The sequence below is a fragment of the Astyanax mexicanus genome, chromosome 25 (assembly GCF_023375975.1).
Source record: "Astyanax mexicanus isolate ESR-SI-001 chromosome 25, AstMex3_surface, whole genome shotgun sequence".
NCBI lineage: Eukaryota > Metazoa > Chordata > Actinopteri > Characiformes > Acestrorhamphidae > Astyanax > Astyanax mexicanus.
The window spans coordinates 24,257,972-24,280,969 of NC_064432.1; the positions used below are offsets into that span (position 1 = coordinate 24,257,972).

A 22,998-nucleotide genomic window follows, 5' to 3' on the forward strand; every position below is an offset into this window, starting at 1 on the left:
TTCTGAATTTCTAAACCTAATTCTGTCTAAATCTTAAACCTCAAACCTTTCACGTTACTAGGCTTCAAACATCTTAAGTTCTTAAGACTTATAATGCTTCTTAAAACCCGAGCTGCACAACATATATCGTTTGAGCATCATCATCGCCGTATGAACTTGTGCAATAGTAGTGAAATATAGGGCTGTATCAGACAGTAAGTTGCATTTTAAGGCTACTGTGCAAAATTATCCTCTTGAGAACTGATCTTAAATGCATGTATATTTTCAGTATATATAAAATGCTCACATCTGGGGAGAGCTGTTTGACGTAGGTACTTCCGAACACTACAGACTCCAGAGTTGGGATGAGGGAGTCTTTGCTCTGTGCTGGTGCGTTACGGTTCAGCCAGGTGCTTTTAACCAGTCGGGGGAAACTGAAACACAAACAAAGAGAGTGTCAGTCAACAAAGACTGAGTATGCTTCAAGTAGTACGAACAGGTTTTTGAGCATTGTTGCCTTTAAAAACCTGTTAAAACACATCAAAACACAATGCAAGCAGCCTTTTGGGTTGTCCTGGTTGATTAGTCAATTAGTCTATGCAACCCTTAAACAGTACTAACACTTTCTTGTGTAAGAAAAAATTGAGACTACTTTAAAATGACCAGTTGCAGGTTTATGTTTAAGTAAAATGAATATTGCTGTTTTTTTCTAGTTTTTAAGCATTAATTTCCAGAAATGGTCAAAATAATGAAAAAACATGTAGTGCAAAAAAAAAACAAGTTTATATTTATGTTAAAACAACAATACTAATGTTCAGCTATTCAGTTAAGAAATCAATGTTTGGTGGAATGACCCTTTCACAGCTTTAACGCCTCTTGGCATGCCCTCCACCAGTCTTACACACTGCTTTTGGGTGCTCTTATGCCACTCCTGAACTCAACGCAATCTAGAGGAAGATGGATGATCACAAGCCATCAAACCAAGCTGAACTGCTTGAATTTTTGCACCAGGAGTGGCAAAAACTTATCTTATCTAACTGTTTACTCAGCTTAGCTTTACTTAACTTAGTTGGATACCCCCCCCCCCCCCTTTTTAAATGCACCTTATAATCCTGTGCACCTTATAATGCAGTAAATAAAAATATGGTAATAAAAAAATTGCAGAAATGTGTATATATTCTAATAGACTGGGTTAAACAGAATTATACTGGGTTAAAAAATATATATATATATACTGGGTTTAACAGGCTTTTTGACCCTTCTCTGACCTGATGAGAGGCTGATGCAGGGCTACGAGGGAGGCGTGGATGGTGACGGAGATGACGGATAAGTGGAAGTAGTCGAACATGACGTTGACGTGCTGGTGGATGCCTCTGTGGAGGCTAAAGTGCAAGCGTAAGGTCCGGCTGCTGATACTCTGCAGGGAGCTGGAGTCCTCCGGCCTGAGGATTTACAGATTGATATACAATTACTTAAACATTTACAATACAACATTTACAACAAGTCATCCAGACTATGAAGGAACACATAATGAATCATGTAGTAACTTAAAAGTGTTAAACAAACCAAATATACTCTGTAAAGAAGCATTTAGATTTCTGAGGCTGGTAACTCTCAGAATGATGAACTTATCCCGTACTCTGATCAAATTATCCTGTACAACAGAGGAAACTCTAGCTGGTCTATTCCTGGGGCAGTCCTGATGAGTGCCAGTTTCATCATTATAATGTTTTTGATGATCTTTGCAGTCTAATTTCTTGAAATGTTTCTGATCGACTGACCTTTTTCTTCACAAATTTACAACTGATGCTCTCAAACACATTAAGAGGCAAGAAATTCAAGTAATTAACTCTTGATGAGTTCAGCACAGCTGTTAACTGAAAGCCTGAATTCCAGGAGACTCTACCTCATAAAGCTGACTGAGAAAATCCAGCCAGGATCTAAAAAAAAGGGGTTGTACTAAAATTAACAAATGAAAATACTCTGGTTCTTTGAACACTTTTTTGTTTAGTCAATATGTTCTTTTTAATAAGTTGACTTTTGTATTTATCTACAATGTAGAACATTCTTAATACATGAAAAAAACACAGAATTTATGGTGTGTCCAAATTTTGACAGGCTTAATAAGCTGATCTACAGCTGTTGGTCTTACTAAAACTGCAGTTTACACTTGTCTTAGACATAATATTAAACGGTTTTGGGCAATATTTTAAAAATATTCTCTGTATTACCTATAATAGATAAGAAAACTCACGTATAGTCGCCATCTGTGAAGAAGAGATCCAAAGCCAGCTGAAAGTCCATCTCATTCAAAGACTCTTCCACCTAAAGATAAAATAGTGCAATTATTTATTAATTTAAGTTAATTTTTTTTTATCAATCAACAGCCATACTTCTAGTTCACACAACAATTTTGGCCCAGTTTTTCGGCCACAAAATATCTAGCAGGTTTAAAGGGATAGTTCGGTATTTTTGACATGAGTCTGTATGGCATCATCATAACCAGTGTTGTGCATCCACACTGACTTACCCCCCACAGCGTCCTGTGAGCAGAGTTCTTGTCCAGTTTAGGTCAAAGCGAAAGTAGTCCGGCATGTTTGCTGGGGTCAGGAAAATAACTCCTTTTTCTTCCCAAAGCAGTACGTGTTCAAAAGAGTGATTTATTTACATCACAAAAAACTAACCCTGCAAAAGTCACGCCTCGTAAATCACTTGGGTCCTACTTTCTCTCATTTCGTATCAGTGCGCGTCATTCTGACAGCGAGCTGCGCACGCGTCAACAAGCGAGAAGTAAACAAAGCGACCCAAACACGTAGGCTAGCTGTCAGGTTGCAGCGCTGCGCGCATTGATGTGGAACGAGAGAAAGTAGGACCCAAGTGATTTACGAGGCGTGACTTTTGCAGGGTTAGTTTTTTGTGATGTAAATAAATCACTCTTTTGAACACGTACTGCTTTGGGAAGAAAAAGGAGTTATTTTCCTGACCCCAGCAAACATGCCGGACTACTTTCGCTTTGACCTAAACTGGACAAGAACTCGGCTCACAGGACGCTGTGGGGGGTAAGTCAGTGTGGATGCACAACACTGGTTATGATGATGTCATACAGACTCATGTCAAAAATACCGAACTATCCCTTTAATATCTGACCCAGTCGATGTCTGGAGGTCAAAAGCGACAGCTACCTACAGCCAATAGGATCGCTTAGAATAAGAGAACCACAAGCCCAAAACACATCTTTTGCATGATCAGTGCCGTTTATGGAGTCTGACCACTTTCTGTTCCCCTGTTATATTAGGAAATTACTGTTAACCCTTTATGGCACAGATTATTATTTTTTTTAGAAAGAAAAAAAAAATAACCACCAACCACCAGCTTCCAACAAAAGTGGTCTAGCTGGGCAATGTTGCCCTAATAACTAAACAAAAAAAATTGTATAATTATTTGTTATGTTTGTGACAACAATTACATTACCAAAATTAAAAGATTAGAGGGTTAAACACTAGAAGGAACTCACAAGTGAGTCCTCTATGAATGTTGGGGGTAAATAGAGATAAAAGCTAAAAACTAAAAAATAGCAAATAACTTCTAGTTTTGAGTATTCCTTTAATTTTAGAAAATAGAACAGAGTAATGTATTTTACTAAAAAAAAAAAAAAAGGCAGTTAAGGCACTAGAATTACTGCTACTCTGAGCTGATTGGTTGGTGAGCTGATGCTGGAGTTAAAGTCAGAGCATGTTTATAAGGTTTATAAATAGAGTTGAAAACCTTAAAAAGGTTCATATTGTTCTGTGTTAAAGAAATTAGTACATATTTCAGTATAAAAATGATCAGACATTTTTAAATTTATTCTGATTTTGTTTAATTGCTCCATATAAACCAATTCATTATGGGCTCACTTTAAGTGGGTATTCTCCTCTCTAAAGATTCTCTATCGTTGGCATTGTTGGTTCTGGCATGCTCTTGTAACAAAAATTGTGTAATTCGCAAATTTGTGTTGCCGATCAGTTATGTAGTGTAAAACAGGCAATAAGTAGATTGTAGATAAGTAGATCTGTTTAACCAAAAAATAAAAATATCCCACCTTCTTCTCATCCAGCAGCATCATCACCTTAAATATCAGAACGTCGTTGACGACGATCTCCTCGTTCTTGTAGAGGATCTGAAAGGTTTTGCTGCAGATGACGTCGTCTTGCACCGAGGCAGGAAACGCCAAATCTGAACCTGTGAAGTAACGAACAAAACGAATGAGTAAATAAAAATATAAATAAATAAAAGTAGGGCTTTCACATTAATGCATTCATTTTTATTAATTCATCACACAAGAAGATAATGCGTAAAATAAAAAAAAACTTTGCGGTTATTTTAGCTCGGAAACAGCTGTTAGCCATTATCACCAATTTGCCATTTTAGGCTTCATAATAAAAGTCCCCAGGGCAGATAATATAAATGAAATGTGTATTCATGTGTAGTTTCAATGTTTTATAGCCATTTTCTTCATAAGAAGCAAAAAGCTACCTAGCTAACATTCCTGTACCACTTTAAATGATGCAATGGTTAATAGCAGAGGCTGCAGTATTTAAGGTGGAATGGAAAAATGACATAAAAGCTAATTAAAGCTAATTTCAGCTTTCCATTACAGAGGAATTAAGGAATTGACAATAATAATTAATTGTTGCATCACCTGAACACTTTTTGAAGACACAGGGTTAACTAGCAGCAGCTAGGGTACTGAATTTTAGCTCTCCACTGTTACAATGCTATATCTGTATTGTGTGCTTGAAGGTTTTCCCCAATTATTAGGGGGGGAATTTCACCCTTCTCCTTTAAAATCTGTTCCGAGGTGATAGATTACACTTGAAAACAGGGGGTAGGCATACTAAAGTGTATACATAACGTGTATATGCAGTAATATTTTATTAAGGTAAATAACTGGGACACACGTCTCTCTATAGAAGTGCAAGTGTAATACGTACTAGCTTACTGTATAAGTTAGCAATTTAAGTCACTAATTCAGCATTTAAAAAGGATTTTAATTAATCTTCATAAATCTACGATCTAATACATGATTTATGTAACAGGCTCGTTAAAACGATAACTCTGCCCCCTTCAAAAACTTCTTACCAAACAAACCAGTCATGCTTCCCAGCTGAGGAGCTCTGTAACACAGCATTACTTCTGCTCTAGTTAACTCAAAAAACAAAGGCTTAGCACAGCTTTAGCTTTAAGCCTCGACTTTAAACTCAACAACAAAGACTGAGACAATCAGGCCTTTTACACAGATCTGGCTCTATTCTATTATATACAGCTCTGGAAAAATTATGTGTTTCTTTGATTTTACCAAATTCAAAACCTCTGGAATATAATCAAGAGGAAGATGGATGATCACAAGCCATCAAACCAAACTGAACTGCTTGAATAAAGTTATCCAAAAGCAGTGTGTAAGACTGGTGGAGGAGAACATGCCAAGATGCATGAAACCTGTGATGAACTTATTTTCTTTGCATTATTTGAGGTCTAAAAGCTCTGCATCTTTTTTATTTATTATTACAAGTTATTTCAGCCATTTCTCATATTCTGCAAAAAAATAAATAAATTGGAATTTGGGAGAAATGTTGTCTGTAGTTTATAGAATAAAACAACAATGTTCATTTACTCAAACATAAACCTATAAATAGCAAAATCAGAGAAACGGATTCAGAAACTGAAGCCCTATCCCTAAACATGCAGCGTAAAACATGGCTACCCAACCTTAAACATGGGTATCTTAATGCTGCATACAGCAGTACACCCTGCATCCCCACGAGGAGATGATGGAAGATTGTACAGAGCCTGGAGAGAGGCTTGGAATTCCCACAGCTGGCAGTGTGAATCCTAGCAGGCCGAGGAGAGGCTGAGAGCGAGGATTACGTAATAGAGAGTAAAAGTGTGTGAAGGGCTGGGCAGCTTACATAACACTCAACTCAGTTCCTTCCATAAAGAGGCAGGGGGACTGGTTGCAGTGATGGTGGTGGTGGAGATGAGTTGGAGCAATAATAGTGTTGTATGATATACCAATACTAAAAATGAATCTCAATATTGCATCATTAAAAACGGTACAATTTATTACCACATTTATTTATAACTCAAAAATCCCAACTTGTCATCTTTTCATCTTAATAATTCAGGAATGCCTCAACACATCAGCATAACGTTTATATATACAGCTCTGGAACAAATGAAGAGGCCACTACAGTTTCTAAATCTGTTTCTCTGATTTTACTATTTATAGGTTTATGTTTGAGTAAAATGAACATTGTTGTTTTATTCTATAAACTACAGACAACATTTCTCCCAAATTCCTAATAAAAATATTCTCATTTAGAGCATTTATTTACAGAAAATGAGAAATTACTGAAATAACAGAAAAGATGCAGAGCTTTCAGACAGCTTTCAGATCTCACAAGTTCATATTCATAAAGTGTAAAAAGTTCAGAAATCAATATTTGGTGGAATAATCCTGGTTTTTAATCACAGTTTCCATGCATCTTAACATGTTCTCCTCCACCAGTCTTGCACACTGCTTTTGGATAACTTTATGCCTTTACTCCTGGTGCAAAAAATCAAGCAGTTCAGCTTTGTTTAATGGCTTGTGGTCATCCATTTTCCTATTGATTATATTCCAAAGTTTTATTTTATTTGGTAAAATTAAAGAAACTCATTTTCAAGTGGTCTCTTTCCTAGTCTAAAATGGACAAACTGCTCAACTACCCATTTTCCCGGTGTCATATAACTCGTTAGTGTTAAAAGGTCTCAGGTGTGAATGGGGAGCAAGGTTGTTAAATTTGGTGTTTTTGGGTTCACTTCTCTCATACTGGCCACTGGATATTCAACATGCCACCTCATGGCAAATAACTCTCAGAGGATGTGAGGAACTGAATTGTTGCTCTCCACTGTAAAGATGGCCTAGGCTATAAGAAGATGGCTAACAACCTAAACATACAGCAGTTCTCCAGGATGGTTTTCTCTCAGAACAGGCCTCCACGTGTTATATATACATACATACAACATACTGCATACACTGTATATATATTCTTCACATGATTGACTGAAGGGCTTCCAAGAGCCTGAGTTGTTTATGACCCAAAATTCTAATCTTAACCCGCCCTGAAGCAGGAGAGGAAGGCAGTGCGGGTTTTCGTGGCGAAACAACCCAGTAAAATAAGTGATCCACCTTCAGGAGACCTCAGGTCCTGCCTCAGGTTTCCTTCCAAACCTGTTAAACCTGTAGGAACTCATGCTGCAGGACCCTGATCTTAATTTCAGAAGGAGCAAAGCAACAGGCATGTAACACTGCAGCTTTTCCTGCTGTGTTATTAATAAAGAGTTATCTTATAGTACCTTAAAAAGCGTTCTTTATGTTAGTTATTCTTTGTTTCACATTGGCTCTGCTCAATGAAACATTTTTCCATTTTTTTGTTATTTAATGAGTGCATCACAGAGAATATCTGGCATATGTACTGTATATAAGAGTTAACTTACTTGTGGGATGGAGAAGACTGGCCTCGACTCTGTGAGGGGTCCGAGGTGGTATTTTCATACTACCACGTATCTGATAAAACCTGGAAAAATAAAATCATACAGACTAATTACTAAACAGTCAACAAAGAAACAAGTAAAAATAAACTGATATATGCACGAGCTGGTTTTCTGTAAAGCACCATGGTTTTTTTAAGGTTCAAGAAAAGCAAGAAAGTTATTTCGGTGGAAAAGTGCTTTTAGAGTAAGCTGTAAGTGACTGTGGAAGAAATTCTACCCCACAAACACAGAGAGAACTTGGAAACCCAGGTAGGGCCTTGAACAAAAGTTAAAACATAAGGATTTATTTCTAGCAAATTTATGCTTTATCTTACCAGGTGTTTCAGAAATGAGTGGCTGTTTTCTTTTTTTTTTTTTTTTTGATAAAAAAAAATAAATGTCTTTTATATAAAGATGTAAATCGTAATTACTCCATTTTGGAAAAACACATTAAAACTGTAATTCTACCCATTACTATCCAACCCCCAGGTATAAAACTGTAAAGCTGAGGCAAACTAATAGCTCAGGTCAGTAGATCTAAAAGCATGCAGTCCAGCACTTAACTGCTCATGAATGAGTAATCAGCACTTTCACAACACCACACTTAACCGCTGCCTGCTCAGTTCCCTTCCAGAGTTCTCCGGAAGAGCTGCTTAGTGCCAGACTCTGAGGCTTACACTTCCTACTGTATTCTCTCGTTTCCCTTTCTACTACAGTTCTCAAACGCTAAGTAAACTCCTGTCCTGTTACAGGCCTTTATTCATACTCCCTCCTCCAGGACATGTCCTTCCTCTACATTGATGTTTAGTTAAATAAACCATAAAATAACTACATGTACCTACCACTGTTTCCGCTACACACTTTTTGCTTCAGAATTTTAGGAAGCGTCACAAATTCACAATCACAAAACTCAATTTGACAGAAAGAGAGAATAGAAATGAGAGAAAGGCAAATCAAAATTAACTACCATTAAGTTAGAAAGATAGATTTTATAGTGTAAAAGGATATTCAAAATGTAACAGAGTTAGAATAGGTCATGGGCTATGCAAAACATGTTCAAGTTCTTTCCACACAATCACTCTAACATAAAGATTCTTACAAGTTTCAGTCCGTTTCAGAATGAGCCATTTGAGGCCTCTCACTCATTCTTAACTGCGATAGAAGCACAAAACTCATTATTTGAAAGTGCTTCCATCTCCTTCATCTGAAGACTTGCCACAGACCATAGGTACAGATGCCTCCCTCAGACAAAGTCTGCTGGCAAATTAAGGTCATATCGAGACCACAGAAATCCAGATAGCCAGAATGCTAGGTATTAAGCTCCGCTAAAACTGCTATCCTAGTCCTGTACAGCCCTTGTATCTTTTAATTGGAAAACAAGACACTCTTTGTGAAGAGGTAGTGAAGGGTGTCAAATGATACCAAAGATTACTTTAATCAATTCTTTCATTGTACAGTACTTTCATCTCCCTCATCTCCTGACTTGCCATGAACAGTAGGTACAGATCCCTCCCTTAGACAAAGTCTGCTGGCTAATCCTGCTGTGTACTGTCTGAGGTTCTCAACCAGAGGAGCAAATGGTGAGGCTCTGTTGGGGGTTGTTCATGCCCTGTATCTTTTAGCTGGAAAACAAGACACTCTTTGTAAAGAGGTAGTGAATGAAGTAAACTGATACCAAGCATGTTGAGATGCTGGCTGGCAGGCAACGTACTGGAGGGAACGCCTGGAAAACAATGCCTGAGCCGGAAGATGGGCAGCAGAGCAGGAAAAACACACACAGGCTGTGAGCGACGAGGGAAGAATGGAAAGCATAGTTTACTTCCTGCCCAACAGCTGAGCAAACCCTGGTATCACAGTGACCGACCATTCAGGAGGCGTGGAATGCTGTTGTCTCTGGGTTGTGAACTGCAGTGTCAACATCAAACTGCCCAGCTGTGCTCAGGTCACTTCTGATTCATGATGCAACATCACAACAAGAGTAGAATGTTCCTTACACACCGACCAGCCATGCACCTTATTCACTACATGCCCATGTTGAAATGAAAGCAAGGCTGGGGGGGTACGTTCCTAAACCAGAAATTCCAAGGCAGTGAGGGAGCCGGCAGAATATCCACCAGTTTAAAAGGCAGCACCTGCGTGGACAACTAAAGCCTAATTTACACTCTCGAGTCAAACCAACATTGTAGCCTACGCGTATCTAGCTACGCAGAGGAGTGCATTTACACTTATGTGTGCGTGTATCAGTGGCTCTGTGATGCTCTGCAGTTTAAACGCAATGTTCTGCATTGTAGATTAATACTTAAGTCATCCATAGTGTATCCAAGTGCATCATCACTCTTCATTCTTGGTATCAGTTTACTCCGTTTACTGCCTCTTCACAAAGAGTCAGGGGCTAAACAGAACTAGGATACTAGTTTTAGCTCAGCTAAATACCAGGCATTCTGGCAATCTGGCTTTTTGTGGTCTTAATATGACCTGCAGACTTTGTCTGAGGGAGGGATCTATACCTTCTGTCCGTGGTAAGCACATCAGATGAGGGAGATGTAAGTAATTTCAAATAATGAGTTTTGTGCTTCTATCGCAGTTAAGCATGAACTGGCTTGTTCATGCTAACTGTTTGGCTAAAATCTCCAGAAGACAATTTGGTCTTCAACGGTAATGAGGTCCTGCAACCAGTGCCCCTACTCTAACCTCTAAATGCTCTAAACGGTGCACTATTTCAACAGGACAATGGTCATCCACATACTGCTGCCTTCTTACGAGCATACCTTGAAGATACAGATGCATCTCCAAAATGTGTCCAAAAACTGTGTAAGAACACTGGAGCTGCATGGTATGGATTTTATCACAGGACTCTATTAGGAACATCTCTACAACTCTGACACAACTACGTCTGGCAAAGCGTTTTTTATGCAGTACTTCTAAAGGCATGTCAGATTCGCCCCTTTATAAAACACTAACAAACAGTCACGAGGCTTCAGAGATCTGTGCAATAACTGCCACATGAATAAGTTATGAGTTGAGTGGGCTTCTCTGACGCACAGAAAAATATATGAAAATACTGCAGCAGCTCAACTGAACATACATACAAGGGCTTTACCATCTAGAAGAAGAGGAAAAAAGACATGCTTAAAGATTGCAAAAACAGCAACAGTTCGATCTAAACCACACCCTGTTCATCTTAAGCAATCCAAGCATACAATCTCATACAATATCCCTACGAAGGGGTGTAGCAACTTCCCGTGATCAAACAACTTCTGTAAGACACACACACACAGTGGAAAGGAATGCTGGGTCAAGTGATGCAGCACGTCCAGCAGATACCAGCTCTCTGAAAACATCTCTGAAGTGAAAAGAGAAGTCAAGACTGAAGAAACAGGAAGAAACAGAGAGAGCGAAAGACTTTCTCTGTAGGCCTGAAGCTGTTGTCTGTTGTCAAGATAAGAAAATTAAAACCTTTGATACGGTACGTGTCTAAATATCTCAATACCGAAACTGAAACGATAGCACGGCAAAAATCTAAAACATCACAAATTAATAGAATAATATAAGATCAAACATGGAACTGAAAATTATTTGTTGGTTTTTTTGTTATGATTTATTTCTCCTATACTTAATTTTTGAGCTCTCTAAGAAACAATCTAATTTCCAAACAAAGTTCAAGAAAAGAACAAGAGTCATTGGTTTTGATTCATCAGATAATAAGGCATTTAAAAGCTGGGAGACATTTAAACCCTAAAATCTGCTGATATTTTTTGAATTATCATGTGATCTAGGTGTTTTTGGATGCTTTAAAGAACTTGGAACTTGACAGGTTGAGTGTTGAGTCGACACATTGAGGGAATCAATGATTCAAAATATTGTTTACCTCCATTTGTTTTATCGATTTTTTGTTTACTACATAATTTTTTTCCCTTACATGGTCTTAATGTTTTTTGATTAATGGACAAATAAACATTCTCCAACCTGATCTGAAATAAACTCTTTTTAAATTGACTTCCATTGAAAGTTATAAAGGTTTTATCTCTCTCCTGTAAAGTTGCTGTTTTGGAGAAACTTGTTTTTCTTTGGTGAGCGATGATGTGCTTTATCCTGATGTGTTGAGGCCATCTTGTGTTATTAAGCTGAGAAAACGACAGAAAGGTGCGATTTCTGTGTTAATGCGGTGCCTGGTGCTGATTTGGTTAAAGTACTGGTACCTAGTAAATAGGGTATTGTACCAATCTGAACTACAAAATATTGAGATACCTATTCAAGTATTATTATACTGTGCAACACTAGAGCAAACTGATAGCTTGAACCATGCTTCAAAATTCCCTTCCGTTGCTGTAAATCATAGACTACTGGACCTTTCTGTTGATGGAAAGCTCTGTGAAAGGAACTGCTCACAACAGAGTGGGAGTGTAACCTAACCACTGCAGCCTCAGCTTTCTGTTCTTGGCTGAAAGAAGCGGAGCCCATACACCTAAAGGTTGGATGTTGTGTGTCTATTTGCAGAAATTGTACAGAGTGTTTATCTACAATGCTGAGAGCTCTGACAGCAGCTGGGGTAAAGCTAAGATCTCTGCACACTTACCCTCGCTGGAAGAGATCCACATTGTAGAACTTGTGGAGCTCTACGGAGAACTCCACAGTGGCCTGGACCTCACTCATACTGGCTTTAGGGGTGGAGCAAGGCCAGCTTCAGATCCTCTGCAGCATAACTGTAGAGAAAAAACATTTACATGAAATTAGGTTAATCTAGCATTATAAGTATATCACCCAAAAAAAGACCAGAACTTTAAAGAAAATATGTTTTGAAAAAGGTGTTGAGGTTATACAAGTGTACAGCTTGGGAATGTCCACACTTGTTTGAGGTCTTGTGAGTGAGTATCTGACATTTGTCTAAACGCCTTGCGTTTTGTAAGTGACGCGCATGTGCAACACAGCCATGCTTCACATTAAGTTTCACTTTAATCCCAGACAGAATCTCAAGAGCAAAGCTGTGATATTAGTCTTCTAACATTATTAAAACAGAGTAGGACTGCAACTATTGATTCTTTTGGTAGTCGACTAATCTGACGATTATTCTTTCGATTAGTCGATTAGTCAGTGGTTATTTCTGCCATTTCTAAAAACGATAGAAACAGCAGAACAAGTTAAAGCATTAAATGGCATTTAAATATCTGAATGTTGTTTAAATTCCGTCATGGGACATGATACTAGCTCCTTTCCCAAGCCTTTTTACAAGCCAGTGTATTCTCACATAATGTTTTATACAGTGAACATAAACATAAACAGCAGGATTTCTGGCCTTTTCACCCTTCAGTACCCAATTTTATTCAATTTCTGGAAAACTAAACCACTAAACAGCACGACTGCTCTGGACTTTTCATGCCTATACAAACTGTCCTGAATCACCGTGGATTAATGTGGTTTTTTGAACACCATGCCAACGGTGATTCAACACCAGGAAAATACAATCTGGTTCATGAGTGCATTTAATCTGGATCTGGGAACCTGGCCCTCGAGTGCTGAAGTAGGCCAGGGATTTCAAGCTGAGATCAGAGGGAAAATAGCATTTCACTAAATTCATAAATGTTATTGCCTAATTTATTGCCCAATAACCATGTTTTAATATGTAAACATGGTGTGTGTGCCATCTCTTTTATTCCTGGAAATTCTATTTAGACTGTATCATAGCAATAACATGTTTCATTCACTATATGCACAAAAGCAATAGGACACTTTGAGATATTGTGAACATACAGTGGCTTGTAAACGTATTCATACCCCTTGAACTTTTCTAAATTTTGTCACCTTACAACCACAAACTTAAATGTATTTTATTGCGATTTAGATATAGACAAAAACATGCTATTTAGAGGTTTTAGAGTGAATACTTTTGCACGTCACACTTTTCAGATTTTATATTTGAAAAAAAATTAGAAATGTACCATTTTCGTCCCCTTCACACTTACGCAATACTTTGTGTTTGTCTGTCATTTAAAATCTCAATAAAATACATTTAAGTCTGTGGGTGTACGGTGACAGAATGTGGAAAAGTACAAGGGGTATGAATACTTTTGCAAGCCACTGTGTGTGATGTGTGATAACGTTGTCGGAAATCCCGATATCGATGTGAAACACACTAGAGTAGAATTAAATTCAATTAGTTTAAGCTTCTCAAAGGTTTTTCATCACTTGGCTTTGCTGTACCCATTTATTTTAAAGTAAGAAGTAGTTTGATGTGAGAGTTAACGGTGGACCTCTACCTCACTCTACCTCCAGCCCCGCTCTACCTGGCTATACCTTATTTCACCACACTTCTTTCTCAATCTATCTCTCTGTACATCACTCTACCTCCAGCCTCGCTCTTTCATTCGACCATGCTGTACCTCACTTTAGCTTGCTCTAACTCGCTCTCCCTCAGCCCTCCCTCATTAGATCACATGATTACAGGCTGAAGTATAAAGATCTCCCTCTTTTGCTCTATGTGAGTAAAGCAGTTTGAGTTACCCCTTTTGTATTAAACTGAAATCACATAACGACAAATATATGATCCATCTTAAAGCCCTAGTGGATGCCATGCAGCGGAAACAGCAGCAAAAGAAAGCAGCATACATGGCACTTTAGGATCAGGCCCGCAGTACAATCTGCAAGAATATCTGGTTACAAAACAGCTGAAAACCAGAGTTCAAACCCCCACTACATTCGCCCACCTGCTGAGTAAAAATGCAGTGGATGAGGCTCACGCCTCCGCTATGCCAGGTAACTGACAGGAAGGAGCGGGGTGGCGTGCAGGAAGTAAAGAGTGGGGTCCCCTGGAACTCCCTGTGCCTTTGATCCAAATGAAGGAGCAGCAGTAATCTGATTCCTGCTGAGACGCATGCAAACTCAGCTGCAGCGAAGTCCTGCGCTGTAAATAACACGCCTTTATACCCGGCTGCCGGATCGGCCAAACATAGAGCGAGATATGAGATAAGAAAGGAACAGCAATGAATCACGATTCCAGAATAGCTCAGAAACACTGTAGTGTGATATTGGAGTGTAGCTTAAAATATAAACCATTATGGAAAGGTCTAAAACAAGCCATCAACACCCACCACTCGTACATACACGTATCTTTTTTGATGCAAAAAAAAGTTTTAATTATAATCTGGATATAAATAAACTAGCTTTTTTCCATAGTTTAAATTAAAAAAGCATTTACCATGCTTTAACGAAACTCTCAATTCTTAAAGCCCTATTAGCTTTAGGCCTCTCTGGGGGGGTGGGGGTGGGTCTACATCATTGTAGACAATATTAGTGTCATCTTAGAGAAAAAAAAAAAAATGTGGGTATGCATCTTCACTTTAGCCTTCCTCTACTTCCTTATACCTCAATCAATCTACCTCAGTCTCTGATTCTACAATGCTCTACCACACTTTACCTCTCTCTACCTCCAGCCTCGCTCCCCCTTTCCGACCTTTGAACTTTCACCTACGAGTAGCAAACAAGCCCAGTTTGGTGGGAAAACCGCAAACCTGGCAACTTATGCTACAAAGGCAATTCAAGAGTGCAATACAAAGGGAAATATTATTACTAAAAGAAGAAAATATTAATAAATAAATAATATAGAAATAAACTGATTTAAAGCCAATTTACATAAATAAATAAAAAAAAACATTGAGTGTGAACACAGTTCCCTCGTAGTATTACCAAGTTGTTCCTCACAATAGAAAACACTGATTACATTTTTAAACAAAACATTTTCAAATTGTAATAAACAAAAGTGACATTGTCTGGTATTATTTACACCTCAATTGAAGACAAATTTAAGTAGAATTTCCTGAATATAACAATCTGCCTGTATGAATGACTTTTGTATAGCTACCTGAACTATCAAAATTGTATTATTTGCAGCCCTACACTAAATAAACCACTTCTGACACCAATATTTACATGTAAACGAATAATTAAAGATCTATGTTGAGTTACTGAAAGTTAATACACTATTGCAAAACAATATTTTCCAACACCTCTTTACAAACCTACTCATATTTCCATATATTACTCATATTTCATTGGTGATTAGGTAGGAAACTCTGCACTCAACATTTTCACCAAGTCTGCTCTTTTATTGACTCAAGATATCCTGACCCAGTTTCAGACAGAGCACAAGCTTTCCATATTTAAACTGTGAACACACAGAAACTGAGCCTGATTAGGGCCGAATCCTGTTATTTCAAAAACAATGCCAGAGATCCCGAGCAGACCTGATCTCTGAGGTTTTATAAACTGCTAGTTTAGTGCTGCGGTCGTCTCGCAATACCTGATAACAACTTCAGCCCACGAGCTGCAGGGAGCCAGTGATTCAGGCTGATTTGCATGAACACACACCGCTGTGGAGAGCCGTAGTGTCTGCAAGTACGAGACGAGAGCGATGAGAACTTATCAAAATGCCTCGCTGTGCTCACAAAACAAAACACTTGCAAATGCGACAGCTGTGGAAAGGGCTGGATGGGTTTACTGATGCTCGGCGCGAGTGGAGTGTATGACCACTAGAGAAAATGAGCTTCTCTGTGGTGATTTGAGAGGATTTGTTTTTTTTTTTTATGCTGACACAACAGAGGAATGTCGGGTATGACTGGAAAACCATAAACAAAACAATCTGACCACAGCATGATTTGCCTTAAAAATCACTACTAAGCAGAGCAGTAGGATAAAAATTTGTATTGGCATGCCTATTAACACACCAAAAGAGCTGCAATAACATTCTGAATACAGGGTTCATAGATTTTTTAACCGATAAATTTCTTAACTTTTTCATGCCTTCAAGGGAATTTCTTTTACGACCATATGATGGACAATAAAACCAAAAACCAACTAAAACTATAATTGAAATTGATTATATTAGGCCTAAAATGAATCTGACGCACAATGTGATTTTCTCCAATAAACTGAAACACAAAGATTTGTAGACCATATTTCCACGACTTTACCAAAACTTTCTGGGTATTTTTATTTTTTCCAAAACGTTTCCAAGCCTGGAAATTGCTCATTTCAAATTACTTGACTTTTTTTCATGTTTTTCATGACCGTACGAACCCTGTGAATAACAGCAAACTGTTGTGAACAAAGTGATGTATAGTGCAGTACAGTGAGAAAGAGGAAGGCAGGACAAGGTGGAGTGAGGTAATTAGTTAAAGTGAGGTAGAGTAAGGTAAATTCAGGGTAAACATAGTGAACACTTACACCAAACTACATTTTATTCTGGAAAAAAAAATTGTTCAGCCAAGCAAATTGCTAAAAAAAAAAAAAACTTTGGTGAGTATTGGGTTTCACATTGATGTCAAGATATACAACAGCGTCATCACACATCACGTTTTTATCTTATCGTACAGCCCCTACGGGTTAAACCTATATCCAAAATAGATCAAATGCTTGTTAAAGTAACACTAAAAAAGGCAAACAGTCTTCTGGTAAACCAACAAATACAAGGGCTATATTAGATCAGCTAATGTTACTATCCTAGTCCTGTACAGCTTGTATGTTTCAGCTGTTAAAGCAATCAATTTTTAAGAGGTAGCAAACGGAGTATACTGATAGAAAGTTTTATAAATGGTGCTGAATGCTTTATTTTATGTCAATTTAAGCGTGTAGAGGGAACTTGAACCTTTAATAGCTAGCCTTGATACTGTTTGATACCTTTTTGATTGCTGTTAATCCAGGGTTAGGAGGAACTAGGTTGAGGTGGAGGACTGTTTGAACTTGATCCTTTCCCCACCTATGTATAACAATCCTAAACTTAAGACCATTTGCCAAATGTCATGAACATAAATGCAACTGTAATGTAATTTTATGTAATCTTGCTCAGGCTTGGCATATACTGGCATCCCTGAACAGCCTTTCCTCCATTAAATCTGGTCCTTTTTTTTTATTATATCTAAAGAGTGACAATTGAGCAACACAGTCTATTGGCCCTCAGGTTAATTCCACTGCTTAGTTATGCAAGAGAAAGAGACCAAACAGTGCAATTTGCTGCTGGTTAAAACTGTGCCTTGACTCACACATAAGCCGTAATATTATCACTAGGGATGTTCCTGATCCAATCCAATTTTTCAGAGGATTGGAATCAGATGGGAAAAGAATTTGATCACTAATTTATTAAAAACCTGACATTTCATTGTTTCTGTAGACTCTGCTGCACATAATTCTAACATAACTAAAAAACAAATATTTACACATACTGTAGGTATATCTCTCCTGAAAACCACTTATGTTGGTGAGTAAAGCGCTTCCATTTGTTAAGCCAGCTTAGATTTCCGATGTTTGCTTAGAGGAGATCATAATTAGGTAGCCTACGTGGAAATACTGTGGCATTTGGCCCTGACTACAATTGGTATCAGCAGATCGAGCTGAAATCGCATATATTGGTAATTTTTACTCAAATGAACAGTGTTTCTGTGTTATAGTAGCTGTAATATTGTTTTGGGTCCATGAAGTGTGTAACAACATACTTATAAACAGTTGCAACAACAACTTCTCAACCTGATATAAGATTATAGGCTAATATCACACTTACCCATCTTTGCTCCTTCTGCTACTGTGTCCTTGGCTTGAGTCCAATAAAACCATGGTCAAGCGTTGAGATCATATCTACAAATTCATGCCTAAAACACAGGTAAAAAAAAAAAAAACACAATGTTTGTTGACTCGATCTGGCAATATATACTGTAAGTATCAATTTTTTGGCAACTTTCTTATACAAATATTATATTATTATATTATAATACTTTAACTACTACACAAATTACAATTTGCTTTTGATTTAACTACAAACTGCATGGAACACATTTTTAGTATGGAAATTGTTTGGTTTATAGCATGAAGACTCAACAGAGTACGTAGATGTAAATTATAAAATGTAACTTTATGTAAAGTCTATGTAATTTACGCAATTCAAACCGCTAAATCCAGTGCAGTTTACTTCCAACAAGAATACAACTTTTGAGTATTTTAAAAAATATATTATTTAGACACACAGATAGATATATACTATTATATAAATATACAGCATGGTGTGTTCTGGCATTATAAATATACACTGATACCTTAAGATTACACTAGTACTGTAATTAGTCTTGCACAATATACTGAATCCGATTCTAGAAAAGTATTTTAATACTACGTCATAAAAACAGTACAGCACACAGAGCTTTCTCCTCCTTTTCCTGTCAATAATCATTTTTATTGCTAGAAATCGCGATTGTCTAGACCTGTATTGGGTATTATTAAACAGATTAATCACTAAGAGCTGGTTGCAAATACAATGTTAACTATTACATTTTTATAAACTTATGTTCATGCTTGAAATGAACAACAAACATGATCACACTGACTTTTCTTTTATGTTCTTCTATGATTCCATTCATTTCTGATGGTTACGTTTAAATCATATCTCACAGATCTACTCTTCACCACAGAGTCCCCAAGCTATTTAGAGATTGTTCCTTCAATTTAATATTCACTTTTACATTTATTTTTATTAACTTCTATATAATATTTACATTGATGTAAAACAGAATTCCCTCAATTGAATAAAAAGTCCTTTTTAAGTCAGTGTTTCTAAATCCTGGTCCTGGAGGTACACCTGCAGCTCTAAAGGAGCTTGTTAATGAGCTAATTAGTGGAATCAGGTGTGTTGGGAGAAGAGAAATGAGCAGAGCAGTGAAACCCCAGAACTGAGAAAACACATCTTTTTTATTTGAAAAATAATATTTATACTTAATTTAACAATACATTCAATTCTTTCTCAGATGGCGGCTACCTCTACTGAACTAATTTCCACGATTCAGGCCTCGTGCCCACCTGGTAAGCGATAAGATTGTTACTATAATAGTAATCCTTTATATGGCATAGTGTTGCCCTCTATACAAACACTACACTACTTCAATACAATACAATACAATACTGCACATTATAAATACTACATTACTACACTTCAATAGAAATACCACAACACAATAAACTACTACAACACTACAATAAAATACATTACAATACTACACTACTAACTAAAATACAATGCTACAGTACAATACAATGCAAATAATGCACTACACTATAGATACTACATTACTACAATACTACACTACAAGCAAATACAACACTACTACATTACAAAACAAATACTACACTTCTATACTACAATACTGAACTATATTATAAATACTACGTTACTACAATACAAATACTATACTACTACAATACAATACAAATGCACTACGCTACAACACAACAATAAATACATTACAATACTACACTACACTGACTCACTAGCTAGAATACAATACTACACAATGCTGCACTACACTAGAAATACTACAATACTACAATATTACAATACAATACAAATACAACTCTACAACACCACAAAACATTTTGTAACACTTTTGTAATACTACACTACAATACAAATACTACACTACAATGCAAAAATTACACAACACTACAACAATTAGAATACAATACTACACAACAAGAATACAATACAACACAACTAGAATACAATACTATACTACTAGAAATCAATACAACACTAAACTACACTACAAAAACACATTACAACACTAGCTATAATACAATAATAAACTACACTACAACACAACACTACAATAAAATACTTTACAATACTACGCTACACTACAACACTATAACTAGAATACAATACTTAACCACACTAAATTAATGTTATTTATCTTGAAAATTGGGGGGTTCTATAAGAAGAACAGCTTGACAGAAGAGTATCCAGTTACCTTTTCTTAAGAGCAACATACAGAAAATACTATATTAAAGCTTACTTAAAAATACTAAGATCTCCTGCAATAATGAACTCTATCTTATTATATTTATAAACCCTGTATTTAACTATATTACTTATAGCAGCCGGTCGTGGTCTCCCGGTTATCAGGCTATCTGAGCAGAAGCCGGTGAGTCGCGCTGTGATTGAGGCACCGCTGAGAAGATTTGAGCATATAGCTTAGCATAGATACCTCAGAACGGGCGAATCCGAGGCTGGAGATTTAGCTTTATTGTCAACATTTATCAGCTTTATTCCCCCTTTTAACCTGTTAAAATAAGTATAGGGGGTATTTTACACTGTATGACTTACGTGGAGATTTATGTTACGCGATTTAAAGGATATTTACCTCAGAAACTTCGTGTTAAACAGTGTTAGCTCGCTGGCTAATATCGCGTTAATTTTAAGCGGTTAGCATTAGCCTGGTAGCTAGCGTTTTTTGGCTAACTAACTAACCTATTTAACTACAGTTTTCAACTGTTTAAAGGATAAAATCCGAATATCTGACACATTTCAGATCTGATCATATATTAAAAGCATATTTACCTCAGACCGGTGCATTCCCAGGTTGTTAGCTATAAAAGCTAAACCGCTCCACTTCCAGGCCAAGGCACCGGGCGGCTCGCTTACTGAGCCCGACCTCCAGGCGTCTCTCCCCGGCTGCCCTTCTCACCGCATACCGCTGTCAGCTGAAGCTAACCCAGACAGTCAGTCAGACAGCTGGGTTAGGTTAAATCCTGGAGCTCCTCTCGGGTATTAAACCGCGCCGTTCTCCACTTTATTACCTCGATTTAACTCCGATTTTTAGACTAAACTCCAGTTAAAGCTCTGATCCACTAAACCCAGCCCGCTGTTTATTCTTCTGAACTTCTGGAAGGTGGAGAGGAGCGCTGGAAGGAGCAGTGGCGGGATCTGGGTGACAGGGGGCGGAATCCATCTCTCTATATAATAAACAGGGTGAACTGAAGATGCTGCTGCAGCTGAGAGGAAAATAATAATAAGCTTTATTTGTTTTATTTAAAATTAAGAGTTTCTTTGATTTTACCAAATTGAAAACCTCTGGAATATAATTAAGAGGAAGATGGATGATCACAAGCCATCAAACCAAACTGAACTGCTTGAATTTTTGCACCAGGAGTAAAGGCATAAAGTTATCCAAAAGCAGTGTGTAAGACGGGTGGAGGAGAACATGCCAAGATGCATGATAACTGTGATTAAAACACAGGGTTATTCCACCAAATATTGATTTCTGAACTCTTAAAACTTTATGAATATGAACTTGTTTTCTTTGCATTATTTGAGGTCTGAAAGCTCTGCATATTTCTTGTTATTTCAGCCATTTCTCATTTTCTGCAAATAAATGCTCTTAAATTGCAATATTTTTATTTAGAATTTGGAAGAAATGTTGTCCGTAGTTTATAGAACAAAACAACAATGTTCATTTTACTCAAACATATAAATTAGAGAAACTGATTCAGAAACTGAAGTGGTCTCTTATTTTTTTCCAGAGCTGTATAAATGAAAATATTAGAAAAACAATCCTACAGTGTTATACTGTTTAGGAAATATGTGTAGGTGAATCTAAAAAAAATAGAATATCATTGGAAAGTTAGTTTATTTCAGTAATTCAGTTCAAAATGTGAAACTCATGTGTACAGTTTTCACACAAACCTTATGGAGATGCAGATTTCATTTTCCAGCAGGACAGGCAATGTCTTCAAAAATGAAAAAAAGGTCATGTCCATATATTGTATGATGAGTCATTTCTATTGATTCCATTCTATCATTCTGCCTTGGGGCCAGGTTTGGAGGAGCAGTATTCTCTGTGGCTTTGGATGGAGACCAGCACTCTTTGCACAGACAGCCTCTCTGAAGAACTGGACAAAGCCTTGAGGGCTGGCATCATTAGACCCCCTCTTTCCATAGCACCAGGGGTTACCCAGAGGGAAGCAGTTGGAAGACCAGCACTCTCCATAGTACTAGGCAAAGTCTTGAGGGCAGTCGTTTGGATGCCCTGTGCTCTCTATAGCCTTGAGGGCAGAGAATTTTCCATGAATCTTTGATAAAACTGAACTGAACCTCAACCATCCTGTCCTTACATCCTTCCTGTTTTTAATTCTTGTAGTAAAACTCCTACAGGATGCTAGGCTGCTGTATTCTTCGTTCCATGGTAGACTTTGGACCATGTACTGTCTACATTCTGACAACTGCGCTTGAGTTTGGAAAACAAAAACAAAGCGTGTAATCCCCAGCGCAAATAAAAAATTCACATTTGGCATCATAAATTATTGCACGAGACCCTTATTCAGTGCACCATTTATTATATATCATATTTGCAGTAGGAGAACGTTGATTGGCTTCCACTGAGAACTGTGTGGGGCTGTTATATTTTTGTAATCTGTGTGAACCAACAGTATAACATCTATGTGAGGAAGTCCAAAAGAAGCCTTACCACTGCCTAGCCATTGCCCCTTCCAGCCTCAGAAGTCTGCGCTCTTTAATTTTAATAACATTTAGATATGAATTATTAATTTTCACTGGATTTTACTCACGGCCTTGGAGTAGAAATTGAGGAAATGTGTGTGAGCCACTGTTGGCTAAGTTATAGGGTATAATAAATCTGTAAAAACAGTTTCTCTTAA

General features: G+C 37.4%; 1 protein-coding gene across 4 annotated transcripts in view; it reads right to left on the minus strand.

The window, feature by feature from the left end:
• The window catches only part of fam135a (family with sequence similarity 135 member A), a 41,091-nt gene extending 19,625 nt beyond the window's left edge, over positions 1–21,466 (minus strand). For 3 of the 4 annotated variants that reach the window (XM_049472158.1, XM_049472157.1, XM_049472156.1), the window contains exons 1-8: positions 20,903–21,465; positions 18,080–18,167; positions 12,110–12,236; positions 7,498–7,577; positions 4,061–4,200; positions 2,234–2,304; positions 1,248–1,421; positions 287–413 (exon numbers count right to left, since the gene is read on the minus strand). In XM_049472158.1, the coding sequence (XP_049328115.1) occupies positions 287–413; positions 1,248–1,421; positions 2,234–2,304; positions 4,061–4,200; positions 7,498–7,577; positions 12,110–12,186 (669 nt within the window). In that variant the 5' untranslated portion in view covers positions 12,187–12,236; positions 18,080–18,167; positions 20,903–21,465. Of the gene's footprint in view, positions 1–286; positions 414–1,247; positions 1,422–2,233; positions 2,305–4,060; positions 4,201–7,497; positions 7,578–12,109; positions 12,237–18,079; positions 18,168–20,902 lie in introns of all 4 variants that reach the window. The other variant, XM_049472159.1, reaches the window with a different exon arrangement.
• Between the last annotated feature and the right edge of the window lie 1,532 nt (positions 21,467–22,998).